We start from the raw sequence: 18,181 nt of genomic DNA, 5'->3' as shown, positions 1-18,181 counted from the left end.
CAATGCTTTCCCCACATGTGCTAGTTGTGGGTATTTCTGTTGCTGTCTGCTATGAAACTGAATTCATTAACCAAAGAAATATCAATAAAACAATTGTGGTTGTTGTAGGAAATTCTTTGTAAGAAGCTGTTAGGTAGTGCATGGATGCCAATGTGTTCCACTAATGAGGTTCTTTGGTGAATGAGCCACTGTACCATCACTAGTTTGTTTTTATATTTCATTTATATTTCTGCTCATCAACATTGACACGGAATTTCATCTGTTCATACCATTTTTTTCACCCCACCTACAGGGGTCGATTTAAGTGATAATGCTCAGAGGAGTTATTAACAAATCGGTCACAGTTAAGCAGACATTAACTCTTCGCTAAAGGCCATTTAGTCTAGCCAATTAATATAGGAAGAATTCTTCAATATTTGCTATGCAGATTTTTAGGTAGCAGTAAAATAGCTCAATTCCTCTGTTCATAGAAATTTAGTTTTGCCACTCTTGTTTTAGCAGAGGCTAAAACACGAGGTGGTGGATGCATAAATACAGGATATATTTGGATTAAAAACAAAAAAGCAAACAAAAAAATCCCCACCTTTGCTATGTCTCTTACACAGACCAGCATGCTGTGATTTTGATAAATCAGTTCATATTCACCTGATCTCAATTTTGCTCTTACAACTCTACAAACTTTAAAACCTTTGCTTTTCCCCACATTTTATAAATATGATGCCAGATCATTTTTGTCCATTCCAGAAGGATATTTCCAGGTGCTATAGCCTGCTTCTGCTTTCTGTGCAATATGCTGCACCCATTATTTTGCCTAAATATCTCTCAACTTCATCTCTATTTCTGGGCAAACAAGAACTGAAACTCAGTAGCTTAATTGTGGCAGCACATGCCTTGTAAATCACTGGCTTTTACTGCGACAAGTCCAAGCTGATGAAGCAAACCCAGCAATCCAGTGTTTGTATCATAAGACTGTAAATTATGTACATTCAATATCCAAGGAATATGAAATCCTGTGAGCATCTGTTTTGATCAATCTGCGTGATGCTAAATCGACCCCTGAAGTATATCCTGTCATTGGTTATGATTTTAACATCATTCAGTCATGTTTTATTGCATGGTAAAACACACCCATGGTTTATGGTCTTGTCTACTGTTGTGCACTTTGTTACCACGTTTTTGCTGATCCTTTTGCTTTGTAGCTTCCAAATTTGTTGCATGTTTTTCCTTTATTCCTTATTTTTAAATACTTTAATTGATGCTTACCTATTTTTTTAATTCATTTGCTGCCAGTTGCTGCTTGTTTGTTTTTTGAAATTTCCCTAATTAAAATACTTTCTGTTTTCTCCTCTATCGCCCTGGTTGCTGACCCTACTCCCCACTTTTACTATTGTCTGTTGTGGTAAGTTCCTACTTTGTGGATTTTTTTCTTTCTTTTTCTTTTTTTTTTTAACTCCGTGGAAACCCCAGTAATTTCAATTTACCAAAGAGCTATGCCAACCATAAGATTCACACAGCATCGTACTGGGAGGGCAGTATTGCCAACACCAAGTGTGCAAAATTATGAGTCCAGCCCTACTGCATTTGCAAAATTTGCTGAAATTTGCCTTAACCCCCCACCATTTTAAAATAATAAACAATTTACCCTCCAGGTCTTTGAGCTGTTATATCTCACCTTTTAATATTGTTCCCTGAAGCCAGGAGTGTTAGGATTGTTGTCTTTTTTTTTAAATCATGAATGCTGAGCTAATCACAAGACTCCAAGAGCTGAGGTTTTGAGAAAAACTCTTAAAACTCACAGGACATGTGAAAGTTGCCAGCACCGCCTGAGAGATTTAATTCATCAAATTAAATTTCAAAAAGAAAATGTACCATAGTGTAGAAAAAACATTTGGGGTTGTTCATTCTGCATAACAGATATGAAGGAATTATTTTTATTCATACCTACTTTGGGCTGGTTGTGCTTTCATTTATGCCCATGTTACTGTACTGGTCTCAACAGAGCCAGTAGATAACCACTGTGTCTAATTCCTTGTTAACTTACTGGTATGTAAATCTAGTTGGCAAAGCTTTTGGTGTGTGTGCAAGAGATAACTCTAAAACTTTATTCCCAGCAATTTTGAAAGGTATTTACCATGCATAATAACAAATCATGTACCCTTCATAAATCATGGTGGCTGTTATCTGCTCTGCCAGTTCTGTAATGGCTATTCAGTGTTCACCTTCATTCTCTTCTCCCAAAGACCTATTATTTTTCTTGAAATAATAGGAGATCAAATGCTTTTAATAATTCCTCCCTCATAACTGCATTTTTAGCTTTCTTCAGAAACAAGACCATGGAGTATTTTTAAGTTCTTTGTTTTCCAGTACTGTCTTTACAGGGACTTTGGATTAAATTTCTGTGGGGAAAAAAAAATTGGCAAAAGTAACCGAAGCGTCCACATGCTCATAGCACAGTCACTGATACCGTACTGTGTTATTGTTCATCCTACTACCGGCAGCTTAGCTGTGGCATTTCATTTTTTGTTTCAGTTCTTACATTTCTTCATATTTTCCTTTAGTCTTCCCCAGTCTACCAACTCCTAGAAAAGCCACTTTGCACCCACTAGGCAGGAGGATTTAAAGGTCACTCCGTTTCTGACTTTGTCCTAGGTGACTGGCCAGTCTTCTTCGGTAATCCTGTTAGCTGCAGACTTAAATGACTTGGGTTGCTTGATCCTCGCTCTGCATGTAACTACCTCCGATTCAACAAACCCCCTAGCCTGACTAGCTGATGCGGCTTCTAATATATTAGCTCGCTAGTTTCAAACAAATAGAAATCCCAACCAGGCTAAAAACAGCTTTTCCCAATTTTAGAGATTCACGGTTACTAAAAATAGATGCAGGATGAAAACAGCTCATAAACATTCGCTCATAGTGTCTGTGTCCCCCTGTGGTCTGAAACAACAGTGACTCTGTGCCACGTTAGCAAAACTCACCTCGCTGAGCTGAAAACGGGTTTGGATTTGATGTAGTACCCAACAGCTCAGATGCAGAGATCAAGGTTAGCTAAAGCCAGGAGAATAGATTAAAGGAAGCCTCAAAGAGATGTCTCATTGCTTTTATTATGGAGACACCTTGGGGTGGGGATAGGGAGGTATATCCTAGAGTAGCCTGTTTGGCAACTGGGACAGGTGTTCCCAACTTCGAAACATGTTCCCCATCCACTTCACCTCTGCATCTAAAGCTCCTTTCACAAGTGCTCCTACTGTGTTGCTTAACTCTCAGTGCAGTCCCACCCGGGGGACCCAGGCGCTAAACATTATGGGAAGTCACACTTGTTCAGAGATTTTAATGAAGTATTTTGTGACGGAAGTGAGCACTCATCAAAATGAAGAACCGCAACATGTCTACACAGATGGAAAGTCTTCGAACAAAATACTGTCCTAAAATCGTTTAGTCTTGCTCATGTAAATGGCACGAAAGCTTGTTTTTTGTATATTATTGGCCTGCCTTATAACACAACCCTCTAGCCAGAAGACTATCTTGTGTAAAACATGCTGTTGTAGCTGAGGGGTGGAAATCACGTGCTGTAGGCACCCATTCACCTCAGCTCTGAGCTGTAATATCCCTGCTGTTCCAGTGTTGAGTGTCCCCCGAGCTTTGGCTGGAGTGTGTAACAGAACACACCGTCCAGGAAGAGCACACACCAACTGCTGAAACTTCCTTAGCCTGACGAAGGGTTTTTGAACCCGAAAGCTTGCTTAATAAATATTCTCCAACTATTTGGGTTGGTCTAATAAAAGATATCAGATTTACCCAAGGAACCTTGTCTGCCTAACAGAACACAAGGTACTCTAGATCCCATCAGACAAATGGGATCTGGAGACCAGGACTCCAGAGACGAATGGTGAACGCATTAAGCCATCAGCCAGCTTCATAAAACAGAGTAGCAGCTGTAAAGAATGACCTACTGTCCTCATCTTTCATTAGAATATTTCCAGACATCAGAAGTTCAGCTTAAGCAACTGGGTTTTTGCCTTAATATAGTATGTGTTGTCAGGAAGAGCCATTGCAGTTAGAGGCTCTGAGGAGAAAGGTTGCATGCCTTTCATGGGACCTGGCTTCAGGGCTTCTAATTTTTGTCTTTGCAGTTGCTACTCTTCTCTCTAAACCCCTTCCACCCCACTCCAATTCACATACCCACACTTAACCCTGCTTTTATGCAGGGTTAGTGCATATCACCAGAGATACTAAACTAATTTGCAGTGACAAACAGCCAGTGGTTTGCTTTTTCCTACTTACTACTTGTCTAGCTACATCATTGTGCATTGTACTTAGACAAATTATCTGTCACAATGCCCAAGCTCTATAAACTAATGTCCTTATCCAGCAAACACTGCAAGGTATCATACTTGATACCATTGAAGTCACTGGACAGATTTGTGTCCTGGTATAAGGTTTGTTTGCTCTCTGGCTGTTGGAGAATCCCACTAGCCACACAGGGAATCTTTGGCTGGTGTAGGGGGAAGACATAGCTAGGGAAATGTAGCATCCCTGCCTCCATCTGACTGCTTGCTGTGACCTTTGAGACTGTTGATAACTGATAGGCCTGTGCAAAGTGGCTAGTATTTGCTTTGGATTCGGCTGATTCAGGGGAGAGCGATTCAGTTCGGTGATTCGAATCACTGTCCCCAGTCAATCTGGCCGGATCTGATTCAGGGATTTGGCCACCGCCAAATCAGCCAAATCTCCGAATCAAACAGGCCCTATCTCCCAGCCCCATTGATGGCTTCCCCTCCCAGCCCCAACCCCAGCTCCCGGCTCTTTATTTGAAAAAAAAAACGAGCAAACAAACCATACTCACTGGCTCCTGCTAGGCAGGAGAGCAGTCCCTGCTACCCCCCATTGCCCTGTGCTGCATGGTGGGGGCTCTGCCATGAGCCCCCAGAAGCCCTGACAGCCGTTGCAGCAGCCATGAGTGCAGGGCTGCACTCAGAGGCTTCAAATAGATTCGGACCTTTTTATCGGTTTCCCAATTCGATTCGGATTCAGAAATTTGGCCGCCGAATCTGACCGAATCTCTTCCGAATTGAATCAGCACCCGAAGCTTCGTATAGCCCTAATAACAGACAACATAGAGCAGCCTGGTAGATGCTTTAACTTTCCCAGGGGCTAACACCTGACAGCCTCAAGGGCAGGATATCACAGGGCCACCTTTGTTTTCTTAACCTGGCAGTCTGACCCAGGAAGGGGGCTTGGAGTACAGGCAGGTACTGGAGGTTGTGGTTGAGCCCTAAATTTGGGTGTGGGTGGTGGTTCTTCTCCTTTGAACATGTCACAAGATTTTTAAGCTTTTTCAAGAAAAACAGAATTACTTTGACAGTTTTGGGGGTTTTTTTTAAACAACATGGTGCACTAGCAAAGCCCAGATGTCTTTTTCTCAAGCCACAATTGCCTTCATTCCACCTGGGCGCTGTTGAACCCTGATTTATGATGATGAGTTTATTGGGCACCAAGATTTGTAGTAGATAAAGGTACTCTGTACCTCCTGCGCAGCCTCTGACCTGCATGGCCAATCCTGTGGATACTGGGCACTTCTTGGAGAGGGCTCAATTCTCTCAGTTCCCATCTAGCTCAGTTAGTTACAGGCCGAGGAGGTGCTCACTGCAGCTGCCTTCAACAGACCTTTGTATTACTTTCACAAGTACATTTTTAATATTGTTTGGTACCAGTACTGGAATGGGATGCAGGAGTTGCTTTGCAAACTACTATGGCCAAGCAGAAGAGGTATTTGACCCAGTTCTGCTGAGTGGAAGTCTGTGGCAAAAATCCCGCTTATTTACACAAAAGAAAGATCGTGTCTGTCATATGGAGCAGAGACCCAAGAGGGGGAAAGAGCCTACTGTAGTGAATAAGGAAAGGGCCTAGGAATTAAGAGGCCTGAAGTGTGTTCTACACTTATCTGAAAGTAGCTCCACTAACATGGGGGGAGCAAGGAAATAGCTAACAGAGTTGAAATGAGGAGGTTTTCTTTTAGACTGGCTTCCTTTAATGACTGAGTTATATAGTGCAGTTGAGTAGTACTGAGTGGGACGGGTCTTCATTGAGTGACATGTGTGCCACATCGATGGATAATGCCCAACAGTTGCTTCCAACACCTTTGTTAAAAGACTATGTTCATAAAGGCCCTGATCAAGCAAAGTGTATCACATGCTGCAGCTCCCATCAGGTATTTTCTGTGGAGCACTGCAGTGATGTTCCAGTGAGCTAAATGAGGGAAGGAAGAGGCTATGGAAATGGCATTTCCATTCTCAGTGTAATTTGCCTGGTTTTTCTTCTCTCCACCCACCAGATCAGAGGCAAAACTATAGCTGCAGAGCAATCATGCTTTTTTGTTACGAAGAATTATAGTGTCTTTAGATGAAATACCCCACCGCTCCCATCAGCTGTTTGACCACTACTTTGACTCATCATTTTTTCATGGATCAGATTCCTTTTATCTTCTGAGTTGTGCATCCCTTCTGCTTATTTTCACCATCACCACAGAATGATCAATTTTTCCATAGCAAAGTATGATTAAAAATCACATACACTGATCCGGATATCTGAGGTGCTGCTTCAAGCCCAAACACTAAGTCAGACTGAGATATGATGCATGATGCTCTCTATCACACGTTCCCATGAGAGTAAAGGTGAACATTTGGGAGTTTCTTTCTGAAGAGCACTTTTGGTTTGTGCATGCAGTGCGGGTTTTTTTTTGTTGCTCCTTAACAAAACCAAAGGCATGATTTCAAAACAATGTTTCTCTTCCTCTTTCAATCTTATTTTTTTATGTAAAAAAATCCGCACATTTCTGATTTATTATCATAGCTGTTCCATTCTGCAAGCCAAATTCATGGTTGGCGTAAATGGAAGCAAGTGCATGGAAGTCAATGGAGTTGCAACTGCTTTCCCCAGGAGTGACTTTGGCCCTAGAGTTTATTCTAAGAGAAAAAAGTGTTTCAGTTAAACATGCTGTTAAGAAAAAGCATTTTCTTTTTAAAATCACTGTATAATTTACGTCTTGGTTTAGGCCCTTTCCTGCAATTAGTTGTCTGTGAAAGGTAGGACTCCAGTGTGGAGCCACACATGCCTTTTGGTACAGATTGCAGGACTGGTGCCTTAGTGGTTTCCTTAACTCTAGAAGCCAGTGGCAACCAGCTGGTTGATATCTGCAGAGCTCACTAGGCTTCACTGGAGCTATGAATATTCTACCTGCTGAGGATCTTGCACTGAGCTTTCCCTGGGAAATGTCTCCCAGAATCTCCTGACTCTGTTAAGAGTCCTCCAGAGAGAAAACTCACTGCACGGTCAGGCCTTCACTGCTCTGTGTGACATGCTGTTAGTTTGCTGTCAGCTTGCTGGTATTTGAGTTTCAGTGCTGACTACCCCAGTTGCAGCTATTTTATTTGATTTGATTTTATTTTACTTTCTTCTTGCATAAATTCAATTTAAACCTAGGGGCAAATTTGCATCTGTGCAAAATGCCAGCATATGTGACTGTGCCTGCTTACTGACACGCCTCATGTCTCTCCAAACGTAGGATGGAAAGCGGATGTTTGGTACATACTTCCGGGTTGGCTTTTACGGCACTAAATTTGGAGACTTAGATGAGCAAGAATTTGTGTACAAGGAACCTGCCATAACAAAGCTGGCGGAAATATCCCATAGACTGGAGGTGAGATTGTCATGACTGTCCAAAATTTCTATCTGTAAATTGAACTTTAGCAATTCTGCTCTTAAAAGCTGGAGTCTTGCATGAAATGCATGTTGTGGTTGGCACTAAAATCACTAGGCCAAGGCAGTGGGTGGGATTTTTCCCTGTGCCTCTTGGAGCCTGACTCCAGGCTTCTGTATGGACCAAAATGGCCACTTTACAGAATGGGCAGCACAGGTCACTGCAGTAAATTGCCTCAGTAGTTTAGCATTGCCAAGAATGGTCATAGCACCATATTCCTGACCTGATATGGCCCACCCTACCACTGGTGTCCCCTCCTGCCTCTGCAAAGGGGATTAAAGGCTTTCCCACTTTTCCCACTAGACACCAAACAGTAATAACTTCACTCAGCCCTGCAACTAGATGCCAAAACTCAACACATTCCTTCCAAGTTCTTGGTGTATTGTACTGCATTGCCATCTGCTAGTCCAGCAAGCCTGACTGACATTGGTATTCCAGTCATTCCTCTCTCCTTCTTGAACTTCTTCTACATTGACATTTCCCCTGTGTCTTAGTATTGCATTTAATTTTTTTCCTGACTGCCCACTCAGACATTCTGTTGAAATACCCATTAAAACTGAGTATTTCTTACTTGTCTCCCCTGGCTGAGCTGTTAGTTTGGTTGACTAGGAAGTCTTCTGCATGCTTTTGCAGATTGAATGTGGCCAGTTGAACTAAACATGCTTGAAAAAAACTTGAGACAAATAATAGGGATTTGATTTGCAGAAAGTGCTGGAGTTTTCTCTACTACCCTGATGTGGAAAATAATGGTTCCTTAGTGTATATCAGACTAGATGCACAAAAATGGGGCAGGCACCTAAAATCACTTTGAAAATACAGTTTGTAAAATTAGGGCTTGGATATGCAGTATACTTACCCCAGTGTAATCAAGGAGCAGGTGGACAAAATAAGCCCCTGCACTGGTATAAGGACTTCTTTAGTTAAAAATAGATCCCTGTGTCACCTGCCCACTCTCATCCTTCGCTCAAGACAAGTTGTTAATGCTTCCCATCATCTATGGAGACAGTGCTCATGGCAAGCAGTTACTGTTTGATAGCTGAGATCCGAGTGTAATTTAAACCAATGTAATGTGCACTGGTGTAAATGCATTGTGTGTTCAGACCCTGAGTTTCAGTTATCCAGACCTCTTCCTTGAAGAAGTGAAGGGCAAAACTCTGGGCTCTGATTCTGATCTCAGGTGCCACAGTGATGCCGTCGTACTGCAAAGAATGAAGCTGTGAGATCGGAGTCTGGACATTCCTGTTCTCTTGCCTCATCCCCCACATTCAGTTTATTGAATCCAGCAGCGCCCCATTCTGATGCAGCATCTGGTTTTCAAGCAGATCCTGTGTTGAGCCCAATTTTCAGTTAGGTTTAGACACATAAAAGGTCAGACTTGTCCAAAACCAGATGGCCAGTATATGGGACTAGAAGGATCTAGAGCCCGATTAGCTTCCAGGGTTTTTTCTGTATCCCCTGAAACAGAGCTGATTATTTCCCTTTGACTCAGAAGATCAACTGCAGCCCTGGCATGGTTCCTACTGAAGGCAGTTGGAGTTGTACCCATATTGAATTTTCCCTGATCTGTCCCACCCCCTTCCTCATCTGTGATTGCAGCATTTGCTATGGTCTTTCAGTGTGGTGTTCTCACTTTCAGGGGTTTTACGGAGAACGGTTTGGTGAAGATGTTGTGGAAGTGATTAAAGACTCTAACCCTGTAGACAAATGTAAACTAGATCCTAACAAGGTAAGTTTAGAAGGTACTGTGGCAGTGTTTAAACCATTGCTGAATATTGAACGTACAATGGGGAAAACCTTGGGCTGGATCCATCTCCCTGCCACAACACATCCAGGAGGGCCCCCTTCTGGAGATGTCCCCAGCACCGTTCTGTCAGAGGAAGGCAGAGTAGGTCGCATGACCTGTTTCCAATCCCTAAGGAGATCAGAGGGAGGTCATGGTCTGCCAGTATTCCCCCCTGCAAAGATCCCTGCCCCCATAGCCTCATGCTGCATATGCCTTTCCACATAATTTCTACAAAAAAAGGGAGGGCAGCTTATTACATATTTCTTCCATTTTCCAGTCCCTAGTTTGCTTGCTTCTCCCTCATTAGTCCAGATCTGCCCCGCCATGCAGATGTCTGGCCAGGAGAGAAGGTGGAGAGTAGGCCTGCAAGTGAGGGTGATTCCCCTCCCTCTTCTGGAGAGGAGGGAAGCAGCAACATTTCCCCACACCATGAGTGACTGAGCAGCTGTTAAACACCCCCAGCTCCTTGTAAAACCAACTGTTTCCTCTGAGTAAGGGCAGAATGAGAAATGAATTGAAGTACCTGGGTGTGACCCCCTAAGACTGAAGAGTCCTGTTTCTTGGAGGTAGGTTGGGGGGGGGGGGGTGCCCCTAGACAACAGGAAGGGGAATTCTCTCTTTGTGTTGTGGCTTCCTTTGGCATTAGCCTTGGTTACCTGGCAGCATGTTTTTCTGGTTCCAGGCCTACATCCAAATAACCTATGTGGAACCTTATTTCGACACATATGAGATGAAGGACAGGATAACCTATTTTGACAAAAACTATAACCTGCGGCGTTTCATGTACTGCACGCCCTTCACCCTGGATGGCCGGGCACATGGGGAGCTGCATGAGCAGTTCAAGAGGAAGACAATCTTGACTACATCACATGCTTTCCCTTACATTAAAACTAGAATAAATGTCATCCACAAAGAGGAGGTAAGAGACCTGTGCCCCTTGTTGATTGTAAATCTTGAATGGCAGCTACTGTTGGGGGGATGCGCTGTGTAGTAACAAAATAGTAACATAACATGCCATGTTACAGTAAAATCTAATTTTAGATGGGATTAGAATGGCTGTGCATCTGTCCGTTCCAGACACCAGTGTAACTTACACTCGTGCAAGAAAACCATTGTAAATTACACTGTGTGCAGGCCCTAATCAGAATAATAGTAATCCTTAGAGTTTAATAGCACTGGTCATCAGTAGATCTCAGTGCACTCAAAAAGCTCATTAACAGAGGCGTAACTAAGAAGCCTTGCATTCTGGGCGGTGGTGCAGCAACAGTGTAGGTGCCATTCTTGCACCTGCTCTAAAACAGAACCCAGAGTTGGTGCCTCACTCACCCAGCCCAAGTTATGCTACTGCACATCACGTCAAAGTTTTCACCTGTCACTTCACAAATGCACTGTGCTCACTAGTAGTTCCCCCATGTTATGAGCATTCACATCCCTCAGGAAGCTCTGCTGCAGATATTGAACCACTGGAATTTGATCCAAGTTCCAGGGGCTTTCCAAATGGCCAAGTATGTTCAGGAGTTGCACTTCCATTGCTTGGCTGACATGTCAGACTCAGGTGTTTCTGTTCCTTAGGAGCATTGCAAAAGGAATACCTAGACAATGGACCTCAATCCAGATGAAGCCTTGCTTATGTCCAAAACTGAGCCAGCTAAATTAAACACCTGGGCAGAGCCCTACATGGGGACACAAGCTGTTTTCATTTGAGAGGTTTATTTTGCTTTCCCATGATCCTTCTGATCAAACTAAACTAAACCCCACCTGGTTTAAACTGCAGTCAGTGTGGACCTGCACAGCTTTTTGCACCAGCTGGACTATAAATCATTTCAAAATCACTCCTGTTGAACTGGTACAAACTGATATAAAAGTAGGCCCTGTTGGGGCATGAGTTACATTCTGCTAGAGCAGTTTCTTTAATAGAAGAAACCTAAGTCACTTCCAGTTGTGTTAAAGCCGTCAGAGCCCACCTGCAGGCACTTCTTGTAAAAAAACCTGGCCATAACAAAAGTCTCTCTGTTCCTGGCTAATTGTCTGTGTAGATCATTTTGACTCCCATTGAAGTGGCCATTGAGGACATGCAGAAAAAAACACAGGAACTGGCTTTTGCAACTCATCAAGATCCAGCAGATCCAAAGATGCTCCAGATGGTGCTTCAGGGTTCAGTCGGCACAACGGTAAATCAGGTGAGTGACATTTCATCGTGTTTTAAGTACCCTGGATGTTGCCTGGTACCCAGCAAGTTGGATGTTGAAGCTTAGGCCCCCTTTTGAAATTGCATTGGTGAAGCTGGTTTGCCAGGATTTTTTAAAATCGTTTATATAAGCTTGGGTCCTACCTGACAACAAAGAGCACATAGAAAACATTAGTCTAAGCATCAGGCAATCTGAAGGTTTGCTGCTGCAGGAAATAGTCCTAACTGATCTGCTGGGTTTTGTTGCTGGTAAACACAAACCTACCATTGCTATTTCTCTCTCAAGGAAGATGCCAGTACAGATGATTACTTTCATGGTCAAGTGTAGTAGATGCAGCCTGCCTTTTTGCCTTGTCAGTAACAAGTTTAGTTCATTTTTAAAATTGGTCTCTTTTTAAGGAAATGGATGGAAACTTTATGATCCAAGATGTTTGCTAATGCAGTTGTCTATGTTGCAAAGAGTGGGCATCTTTGGTAATAAGGGATAATCTAGCAGTGCAGAAATTAACCTGCTGTCAGGTTACAGCAAGATCTTATTCCTTGCCTTGCTGTGGAAATGCTTCCCTAATGTGCCTCAGCACAAATGTACCTTTTCTTCTCTGGTTAGTTGTTATGCCCTGTATTAAAACCAGCTGTCCTATAGAGTGGGGTGCTTTTAAAAGAGTTGCTGCCAGTGAAATTGTGCTTGTATGGCTGTGCCTGAACTGGTGAAAAGCACAGTTGAACAAAACCACTGATACACACACAGTGTACGTTTCTCTATGGTGGCAAATAGTTTGCTGTAGCCCCACCTCAGTGATAGATTTAGTGAAGGTCACTTCTGCTGAGTTTAGGATTGTAGCCCAGGCAGTAGGTGCAAAGGTAGATTCTTAAGTTCGTTCTTGAGCAGTTGGTATTTGTAATTTCACAGCTCTACAATCTTTGGCGCTGCACCAAAGATTGCAGCAGCAAAGGGAGTAAGTCAAGGTGGCCCATCTCACCAGTCCTTGTCAGTATTCAGAATCGTGGCAATAATGACGTCTCGTTGTTTCTCACTTTGGTTAGCCCTACAGAGAGTTCACAAACTGGATTATATTCAGTCTGTGTATTATCAATGAAACTGAAAGCAATACAATTGCAGAGGTAGAGACTGCTGGAAGATTTTTGCCCTCAGAATCTTTGCTAATGCCCAAGTTGGGAAAATCACAACATTGTTACAGATCCCAAATTGACTGCAATCCTGCAAACACCTGCTGGGTCAGTTTGCAGGGGTAAGCATCTGGTACGTGTCAGCTGAGCAGATGTGATCTCAAAACAGCCGAGAGAGAACAAACATGGAGCTTTATGCATTTTTATAGCCAGCTTCGAAAAGTGAGAAACTGCATTTTAAAAATTATCTTGAGGACAACGGACACCTCCAGTTTTCATGGCAGTTGGTGATTTACTTTGTACTTTGAAAGTGCAATTCATCATGAAAGATTCTCTCAGGGAATTTGGCATTTTAGGAATGTTTCTACAAGCGAGACAGTTCTCCGCTAGCTATTTCAGACAGTGCAGAGAAACTTACTATTTTCTCTTCTGCTCCTAAAGGGACCATTAGAAGTTGCACAGGTTTTCTTGTCTGAAATACCCAATGATCCAAAGCTCTTCAGACACCATAACAAACTACGGCTCTGTTTCAAAGACTTCACAAAAAGGTAAAGAGCACTGTCCTCATGCTTTCCAAAGACCTTTATTTTCAGCACATCAAATTGAAATGCAGTAATATAGGGGAGTATCCAGGACCTGTTAACGTAGCCAAAGATTATAGCACCATTTGCTATAGCTCAAGGACCCAGGCTGTTTAAAGAATATGTCCTCTACATCCTTCTTGCCTCCTTGGGGACTATAGCTCTCGAGTCGCTGAGGCCATTAGGCATGGCTCTTCATATGAAATTAAGTGGTGTTTTTTGCTGGGTTCCTCGTGAACACATGTCCACATTTGGAAAACCATCCCTCCCACCATAGGTCCAAACAGACACCTGACTGCAGAAATGACACACTGTTAAATTGGCAGGAAGGCTGAATTACCTGGAGCGGATTTCTCCAAAATATGACTGAAACACAATTGGCTGAGTCCTCTGAAGGACTGAAACCCTTTTTAAATTGCCTTCTCAATTCAACCCTTCTCAGGAACACTAAATAATTTAGAAAAATAATTAAAATAAAATTATTCCTAACTATTCCATGCTAATAGATACATTGGCACCTGGTCATTTAATGGGACACATTGAGATTATCAATTCTTTTCATACCCATTGTTTAATTTACATATTTCAAAACACCAGAGTTTAAAGGCCTGCTATTGGGTAATCTGTTCTTAGAGGAAGGAATAGATGCATCCATCTTTAAACCCCCTTGGCCTGAAAATGGTTAGATGGGGATAAGCTTTCCAGCTCCTCTTCACAGAGTATAAATGTAACAGGTGAAAAAGATAAAATTAGAGAGGAACTGCAAGTCTATAAATAAAATGGCAATTGAAAAGGCGACTCCCTGGTAAGCCAGTGAGCCAGGTAAACTGAGTGCACCTCAAAGGAGGAGATTAGGTGTTCAGCCAGGAGAAGGGAATTAAATCCTCTCACCCCAGTCAATTAACAGGTCCCTTTTGCTCTGCTGGGGTTTGACCGGCTGTTGTTTTCTAGGTGCGAAGATGCACTGCGCAAGAACAAGAGCCTGATAGGCCCAGACCAAAAGGAGTATCAGCGGGAGCTTGAGAGGAACTACCACCGTCTTAAAGAAGCTCTCCAGCCCTTGATTAACAGGAAGATCCCACAGCTATACAAGGCTGTGCTGCCTGTTGCTTGCCATAGGTGGGTGTGAATTTTATGCTGTAGCTCCATAGCACACATAGGATGCAAACCCAGCAGGGTCGGTTTGGTGTAAAGAAGAGGTAGAAATGGGAATGGAGGTTTTTCCAGGGAAGGTTTTAGATCCCTTTCATTACTACAGATCTTTCAAGATGGATTTATTTGCTGCCTCTTCCATCCCTTCTCAATCAGTCTTGGATTTTAGGATGTACTGGTGGGCCAGTTTTCCTACATGAGTTTTTCAGACAGTGCCTGTTCCCCCAGTCCCGTGAGGTGGCCTCTGTCGCCCCTATCTTAGTACCTCATTATCATTCCTCCACCTGATAGAGCCAGTTCCAAACCTAAAACTGGGCCATGAGGGAAGCCCCATAATCTCTTGGGGTGTTGCTAAAGAGCTCTATGGTGAGGACTAGCAAATGCAAGGCAGGGATTTTGGATTAAGAGGATGGAGGATGTTTTCCATGTTGGGAAACATCCTTTTGGAAGGAACCTTGAGTATTTCCATTCTACAGTGGGACCAAACACAAATCCCTCTTTATTACTAAGGCAGACAAGGTTCCTTGGATGAATCTGATATCTTTTATTACCAACCCAAATAGTTGGAGAATAGTTATTAAGCAAGCTTTCGGGTTCAAAAACCCTTCTTCAGGCTAAGGAAGTTTCAGCAGTTGGTGTGTGCTCTTCCTGGATGGAATGATTATTACTAATGATTTTGTCAGCCAGATCAGGGCCTCCTTACACTAAGCATGTGATATATGAGTGAAAACCGATTTTAATAAGGTCCTGTAGTATATTTATGGTCAAAAATGTACTCTGCAAAATATTGCATCTATGAGGAAGATACTACTCCAGTGGTTTCAAGTGCTTGTTTATTGAAGGAAAGTTTGGAAATTCCTGAAGATATCCCGATAGTCATTCCTGTGTCCTCTGTGGCTCGTTGAATAGATGGAAGGGTAACAACATTATAATCTTGGCAGGGATTTATTAGCCAGTTTGGGTAGAAGAGCATCCCCACAAACTGTGCTATGTACTTAACTTAGCTTTCACATCCTCTAATCTCCAACCAGTGTGCATTTTTAAAGAGTAGGAAAAGGAGCAGGTAGGAGGACTGTTTCTCTCATCACACATTCAGCTCCACAGTGCAACTGTTTTTTACACAGATATAGACTTTAATGCTTCCCCTGCACACACATTCAGAATGAGGAGCCTGTATCTCTCGTGTCCTTGTGTGTGTGTTCTGTTCAGCAACAGGGCAATACAGTGGGTTGTAAACTACTCCTAGCAGAGCGCTTTACTAAGCCTCTGTCACAAATAACTGCTGGACTTAAGTGTGTTTCTTCCTTCTCACTGCATGCTAATAAAAGATGGCTGTTTCTTCCAGTTACTTCCTTGTTTAACACTGTGACTTTTTTAAGTCTCTTGGGATTGATGGTGAAATATTCTCCAGGTATTCCCTCTCTGAGCTCCTTTAGGCTAGATGGTTACTGGCCAGGTCAGTCACCTAGGTTTGTTTCTGGATGCTTTCTGGGTGTAGTTCACCTCTGTGCAGAGTGCTTGCTCCAAGTAAAGCCCTTTGAGGACTGATGTTAAATAGGATGTAGGTGGTTGTCCCCTCCACACACATGGGCTGAAACATTCAGGTCAGTAACATTCTAAGAAAAATGCAAAGCAACTTCGCACAGAACTGCTTTTTTAAAGGGTAGCAAAGGCTTTTTCATTCCCCATGGAAAATGTGTGTTTATTTGACTGGTTTTTCTTTCTCCCTCAGAGACTCCTTCAGCAGAATGAGCCTTCGCAAAATGGATATCTAGACAAGTAAAAAAAAAAAAAAAAAAAAAGCACTTAAAATTAAGGTAATGAAAAGAGCCGCATTATCAGCGCTGGGAATCAAAGGAGTTTGACTGAGAAATAAAACTTGGACTTCATCGTGGACACCCCCCCACCCCCACCCCCCATTTTACTTACTTACATTGAAGTGTTAAGTGGCCAAAAATCATTTTGAATTGTCAAATGTAGATTTAATGTTTTAAAAAATCATGGCAGTGGTATACAAAGTACTGGTGATAAGCTGTAAACTTACCTGGTTTTTTTTAAGGCATTTTTGACTCAAAGGTACACTAAACACATTTATCATTATTTATAGCATTACTTAATGTTAAATTTATTTACTTTTAGTTCATATATTTAATTTATATTAGGAGCATTTGCAGATGCATTTTTGAAGTTTTTAATGTAGTGATGTTTATTTCAATGGTACTATTAAATATGTGAATGTTTACACTTTAATTCATTGCGCATTGGACTTCAGAGCTCATCAGCCTCATTGGAAAAGATATAGGACAAGGTAAGTCCTAATGTAATACTTTCTAAATACGTGCAGTGACTACTATCATCTCTAAATTTTTCTGTAATATGGACTAGGAACTTGTTGCAAGGAAAAATAATTTCTACTTACTGGCTGCGTCTATACAAGACTGACTGTACAGTAACTCATTACTACTGCGCAGTACTGTCACATGGCACAAAGTGTGATGCAATAGTACTGCGCAGTAGTAGAGCTACTGTGCAGTCAGTCACCTAATAGCCATTCAGTGACACTACTGTGCAGTAATTCCAGTTACTCTGCAATCATTTACTACTTGTGTATGCAAGTACTGAATGGCTGCACAGTAACAACTGTGCAGTGTCTTGTGTAGACGCAGCCACGCTCTCTGATAAAATAAAGGTGCAACTTTTGTGTCCAGAAGTATTAGTAACCTTAATGTATTTACACAGTAATCTCTACCAAAACAGGAATTCAGTTACAATACAGTAGTTCCTTCACATATTTAATGCACAGTTCGGTCTTACAGTATATTTGAGACCAAACCACTTTATGTCAACGTTTTTATTAATTTTTTTATTAAAAATGGTGAAAGATAATAAATACAGATATGTAATTGCTGTTGTTGCTCCACAGAAAGATTCTACCACATACAAAAGAATTATGTTTAAAGATAGTTACTGAAATTACTGAAAGAAGCATTTTAAAGGAGGAAACATCAGCCTTATGGTCATCTCTGCTACCATCCCCTCGTGTTTCGAGTCTGGAACATGAAAAACCCCGTAGAAAAAAGGGCATGTGATAATACAAAAACTGTCCAAGTAAGGTTGTACTTGCAACTGTTTCTGCTAACTTTTAAGTGCTTGTCTTTGCAGCCCAAATGTTTTGATACTTTTCTTGTGCAAATTTGGTATTTTTTTAAGATTAAAAACCACCTCATCAAGCATCTTCAGGTGGGTTTGAGCCCTTCAGTTACCACATGGATTACAGGGCGATTGCATTCACTGGTAGCAGAATGCTTTTAACAATGAGCAGAGTATGGTGCCTTGTCCAAAGGATGACAGAATCCAAGGGAGAATAAGAGGGCCCAAATTGTGTCCCTGTGGGAGGGGTAACAGTCCATGCTGGGTCCCAAGTGCATGGTTCAGGAGAAGGAAGTCCAGCCTGGCTCTTTGGGTGTTCATAGGCATGCTCCAGGAGGCAAGGGGGTAGGGGTGGTATGCTTTAATTGGCATGGCTCTGAGAGCTGTGCTAATTAAAGTGCCCGGAGCATCACATGTATCAGTGTCCCCCTGCTGAAAAATGG

The 18,181-nt window shown here is 42.3% G+C and overlaps 1 protein-coding gene across 5 annotated transcripts in view; it reads left to right on the top strand.

The window, feature by feature from the left end:
- The window catches only part of DOCK7 (dedicator of cytokinesis 7), a 158,738-nt gene extending 141,900 nt beyond the window's left edge, over positions 1-16,838 (top strand). For 3 of the 5 annotated variants that reach the window (XM_059727904.1, XM_006274711.4, XM_019489132.2), the window contains 7 exons: positions 7,571-7,696; positions 9,393-9,482; positions 10,222-10,458; positions 11,576-11,719; positions 13,297-13,403; positions 14,388-14,555; positions 16,321-16,838. In XM_059727904.1, the coding sequence (XP_059583887.1) occupies positions 7,571-7,696; positions 9,393-9,482; positions 10,222-10,458; positions 11,576-11,719; positions 13,297-13,403; positions 14,388-14,555; positions 16,321-16,363 (915 nt within the window). In that variant the 3' untranslated portion in view covers positions 16,364-16,838. Of the gene's footprint in view, positions 1-7,561; positions 7,697-9,392; positions 9,483-10,221; positions 10,459-11,575; positions 11,720-13,296; positions 13,404-14,387; positions 14,556-16,320 lie in introns of all 5 variants that reach the window. The other 2 variants (XM_019489130.2, XM_019489133.2) reach the window with 1 other exon arrangement.
- The last annotated feature ends 1,343 nt before the right edge of the window (positions 16,839-18,181 follow it).

This window comes from Alligator mississippiensis, chromosome 5, assembly GCF_030867095.1.
Source record: "Alligator mississippiensis isolate rAllMis1 chromosome 5, rAllMis1, whole genome shotgun sequence".
In the NCBI taxonomy this organism is placed as follows: Eukaryota; Metazoa; Chordata; order Crocodylia; family Alligatoridae; genus Alligator; species Alligator mississippiensis.
The sequence above is the reverse complement of the archived record's forward strand: the minus strand, read 5'-3'. Positions and strand labels throughout refer to the sequence as shown.